Source organism: Rosa rugosa, chromosome 1 (assembly GCF_958449725.1).
Source record: "Rosa rugosa chromosome 1, drRosRugo1.1, whole genome shotgun sequence".
In the NCBI taxonomy this organism is placed as follows: domain Eukaryota; kingdom Viridiplantae; phylum Streptophyta; class Magnoliopsida; order Rosales; family Rosaceae; genus Rosa; species Rosa rugosa.
Window position 1 is genome coordinate 22,152,078 of NC_084820.1, and position 4,478 is coordinate 22,156,555.

Below are 4,478 nucleotides of genomic sequence, written 5' to 3' on the forward strand. Positions count from 1 at the left end.
TACACCTTTTATCACAGAAGAGTAAAATATAGTATATAATGTACCTAACTACCTCTACAAAATATAGTATTTAATGTACCTAAATTCCATAGTCTGATATGGCTAAACAAATCATGAAGCTGCATGGAGCCATGCATGAACACACCCTTTGAACTGGTGACAGCAGTCACAGCACAATGCGTTAATACTTAATACCCAAGTTTTCCAAATGTTTTTCTTGAAAATTATTAACCAAGTGGTCCTACGGTAGCTGAGCTGAATAAATTTTGTCATGGCAATGAGGTCCAACTTAATTATAAGCCTGACCAGGTTCACAAGCTTCTGAAAAGCCTCAAATACTAGTTGGTGAGTGGAGAAGTGCATTTGTAACACTCTGCAACTCTTTCCCTTCACCCAAGAAACAGGGAAAGCCATATCCATGGAGTCTTCTTCTCCAGCTAGTTTTCCCAGATGGGCACCAAGTCCAAGCTCCTCAAGAGTACTATTATCACCTGCGGAAGACCCCAGGTTTGAGGCAAGTGCTGATCATAATGATCATGATTCTGTAGAAGAGATATCCTCATTATCTTCTAGTATGGACAGGATTTTCCCATTTAGCGTTGAAGTCAATGGCACTACTACTACTACTACTACTACCGCTGCCGCCGCCGCCGCTGCTTCTGTGGTTAAAAAGTCACTAGATGATCAAAGCGCTTATGTTAGAAGCAGAAGTGGTGCTTATGTTAGAAGCCGAAGTGGTACTATGCTTGTTCCTTTGACATGGGAGGACCTGTGGGTTGGAGTAGGTGATGGGAAGGGTGGGCAGAGAATGATTTTGCAGGGGCTTACTGGGTTTGCTCAACCTGGTCAGGTTTTGGCTATTATGGGTCCTTCTGGCTGTGGTAAATCTACCCTTTTGGATGCTTTAGCAGGTACTTGATTTTTGTCTTCTTGGTACTTGCTGTTCAATTTTGTGAATTGAATATAATTCCTGTTAAACATTCCCAAATCATATTCTTGCAATATATTAATACAGGTGAATATGCAATCCTAGCTGGTTTGAATGATTTGATAAAGTCAATTACTTGGCAGAGCCCTTTTAAATTCTTCTTCAATTCTAGAATATTATGAAATTAAGGGCCCATTTGAGATTTCTTTATGAGTTTACGTAATTGTTTTTGTTCAGTAGCAGCTTTTCTTCTAAAAAAACTTTTTAGTAGCACATTTTTAATTTCAAATTCAAAAGCCTAGTGCTTCCTGTCAAAGCACGTGGAAGTGCTCTCTAAGGAAGCACTTAATTGTGCTACTTCAGAAAGCACTATAAAACGCTTTCAGCAATTGGAAAGCAAATAATGTCAAATGAACTCCAACCATGATGCTAGTCAGGGCATCTTGAATAGGTGTTGGTGTTGTGATGATATGTACACTAAAGGGTGAGGAACAGGAATAGGGTAGGTTCCAGCTTAAGTATTCATCCATAAATCTATAGGTGTATCTACTATTATGTTCTCGTAACAACAACAAACTAAAGAAACCTCAAACTAATGCAGGAAGGCTAAATTCAAACACACAGCAGAGAGGGAAGATCCTGATCAATGGCCGCAAAGAAAAACTTGTTTGCGGAACCTCGGTAAGAAAATTGAATGAAACCTTGACTTGACACCACAAATTCCCACAATCACATTGTCATCTGAATTGTGAAATGGGGTAACGTCACTCAACTGGTCAGTTTGAGACCCTTTGAAACTTGGTTTTTCATGCCTTAGTAATTTCAAAGCTATATCTATATATATAAGAAATAATATTCGATTCTCTCCTTAACTTAGAGAATTCAATTATAGTTCTCATGTCTATCTTCTCATTTGGTATAGGCATATGTGACACAAGATGATACACTAATGACAACCTTAACAGTAAGGGAAGCTGTGTATTACTCGGCACAGCTCCAACTGCCTAACTCCATGTCGAAAGCAGAAAAGAAGGAAAGAGCAGAGACGACAATAAGGGAGATGGGCCTGCAAGACTCCATGAACACAAGAATAGGAGGTTGGAGCAGAAAAGGTCTCAGTGGTGGACAAAAAAGAAGAGTTAGCATCTGCATTGAAATCTTGACTCGTCCCAAGCTTCTCTTCCTTGATGAGCCTACTAGTGGGCTAGACAGTGCTGCTTCTTACCACGTCATGAAACGCATTGTGAAGCTGGCTCACCGGGATGGAAGGACAGTTATTGCATCAATTCATCAACCTAGCAGTGAAGTTTTTGAGCTTTTCCAAAACCTCTGCCTTCTTTCCTCTGGCAGAACAGTCTATTTTGGCCCTACTTCAAAGGCAGAACAGGTATTATTTTCTTTGAAGAATGAATGTGAATTCATGATCATTCTAACTTTCATTAGCATACAGTTGACTTTCTAGAACGAAATAAACAATATATATAACCTATCTGGTGCAGTTCTTTGCTTCAAATGGCTTCCCATGTCCTACTACGACAAACCCATCGGATCATTACCTTAGAACAATTAACAAGGACTTTGATGTTGTAAGTCTTCTTATAAATAACTACCTATATTAAAATCACCTTTTAAGTTGTTGCTAGAAAATATAGCTTGATTATGCAATAGTGAAAAGTCAACTTGCGTACTGAAATTAGGACATCGAACAAGGACGTGATGGCAAAACAAGCACTGAGGAAGCAATCAATACTCTCATAAGATCATACGAGTCTTCAAATACTTTAAAGCAAGTTCACCTCAGGGTAAATGAGATTTGCCAGCAGGTTAGTTACTCTTTGGAATGATCCATAATCAATTTCAGCATTAGTAGGCAGGACAGAAAACAAGAAAGGCTAATGAGTACCCAACTCTTTTTACTGTAATGTAGAGAGGTGGAGCTCTGGAGAAGGGAAGCCGAGCCAACTTCATAACTCAATGCCTGGTTTTGACAAGGAGATCATTTGTGAACATGTATCGCGATCTAGGCTACTACTGGCTTCGACTTGCAATTTACATTGCCCTGTGCTTATGTGTAGGGACTATTTTTCATGACATCGGCTCCACTTTTGGGTCAATACAGGTAAGTTGGTGAAATTATCAGTGAGATATTAGTCTGCTAATGTTATATTATTACATTAGCCAATATATAATACAGTGACTTCAAAATGAATGCAATTTTTCAGGCTAGAGGATCAATGCTCATGTTTGTTGCATCATTCTTGACTTTCATGGCAATTGGTGGATTCCCTTCTTTTGTTGAAGACATGAAGGTTAGTAAGCATTTTTGGTCACTGCATATATATTTTGTTGATGATTTTGACCCTTTTTTGTCTGTCACAAACCAGATCTTCGGGCGGGAAAGATTAAACGGGCACTATGGCGTTGCTGCATATGTGGTTGGAAACACACTTTCCTCCATTCCATATTTGCTAATGGTATCTTTAATTCCTGGAGCAATTGCCTATTACCTTGTTGGCCTTCAGAAGAGATTTGACCACTTCGCCTATTTTGCACTGGTTCTATTTGTGTGTCTGATGTTGGTTGAGAGCCTGATGATGATTGTGGCAAGCATTGTGCCAGATTTCCTCATGGGGATCATCACAGGTGCTGGGATTCAAGGAATAATGATGTTGAATGGAGGTTTCTTCCGTTTGCCAGACGATCTTCCAAAGCCCTTTTGGAGATACCCAATGTACTACATTGCATTCCACAAGTATGCAAATCAAGGATTCTACAAGAATGAGTTTGAAGGACTAACATTCCCCAATAACCAAGCAGGAGGGCCACCCACCATTACAGGTGAAGAAATATTGAAGAGTACTTGGCAAGTGGAGATGGGCTATTCTAAGTGGGTTGAGCTTGCCATTTTGTTGGGAATGGTAATTGTTTACAGGCTGATGTTTTTGGGAATAATAAAGATAAGTGAAAAGGTTGTGCCAATGATGAAAGCTCTTCTTGTTGGTGTTCCCAAACACTGAACAGTTCACAGATAACCAATCCTCCTAGCCCTCAGTGTAAGCAAAACTATAGTTGTATGTACTAATGTAGTATGTAAGTAGAATACCGGCGTGTATTCAAGTATTCTACTACGGTTGAAAACTTGAAATGACTGGGACCAAAAAGAAATATGTGTATAAAATAACTTGCTCTCATAAGAGATAATTTTAAGGGATTGTAAGAGATAAATGCATATCAACTATATGTATTAAATTTAAGAGCTGTAATGAAAGTTTATAGTTAAATAAATGACTTGGGCTCCTAAATGAGTTTTGTGTTCCAACGTGGAAGTCAGAAATGAAATGGAAGCCCATTATGTCATGTCTTGTGTAGTGTGATATAGTTTTTTTTTTTTAGTGATTTTTCAGATTATATGCTTTTGAAAAAAAAGGTTCTTTATACTTTTTGAGGGGATTAGAGGATGGTGGTTTGCTGCTACAATATTGTGGACGAATAAAAAAAATCATTTTTCACACTCACATCTTTAGAGATTTTTCAAATTATATACTTTTGA

At 38.5% G+C, this 4,478-nt stretch overlaps 1 protein-coding gene across 1 annotated transcript; it reads left to right on the top strand.

The window, feature by feature from the left end:
* Positions 1 to 318: 318 nt before the first annotated feature.
* On the top strand, positions 319 to 4,201 carry LOC133723811 (ABC transporter G family member 1-like). Its single transcript, XM_062150678.1, has 8 exons — positions 319 to 911; positions 1,530 to 1,609; positions 1,851 to 2,315; positions 2,428 to 2,514; positions 2,626 to 2,751; positions 2,856 to 3,047; positions 3,151 to 3,237; positions 3,313 to 4,201. The coding sequence occupies exons 1-8, from the start codon at positions 419 to 421 to the stop codon at positions 3,943 to 3,945; spliced, it is 2,163 nt and encodes a 720-aa protein (XP_062006662.1). The 5' UTR covers positions 319 to 418; the 3' UTR covers positions 3,946 to 4,201.
* The last annotated feature ends 277 nt before the right edge of the window (positions 4,202 to 4,478 follow it).

Coding starts and splice junctions, on each gene's coding strand:
- LOC133723811 (XM_062150678.1), top strand. CDS start 419: ATGGAGTCTTCTTCTCCAGCTAGTTTTCCCAGATGGGCACCAAGTCCA. Junction 2,316..2,427: donor CTACTTCAAAGGCAGAACAG/GTATTATTTTCT, acceptor TATCTGGTGCAG/TTCTTTGCTTCAAATGGCTT. Junction 3,238..3,312: donor CTTTTGTTGAAGACATGAAG/GTTAGTAAGCAT, acceptor GTCACAAACCAG/ATCTTCGGGCGGGAAAGATT.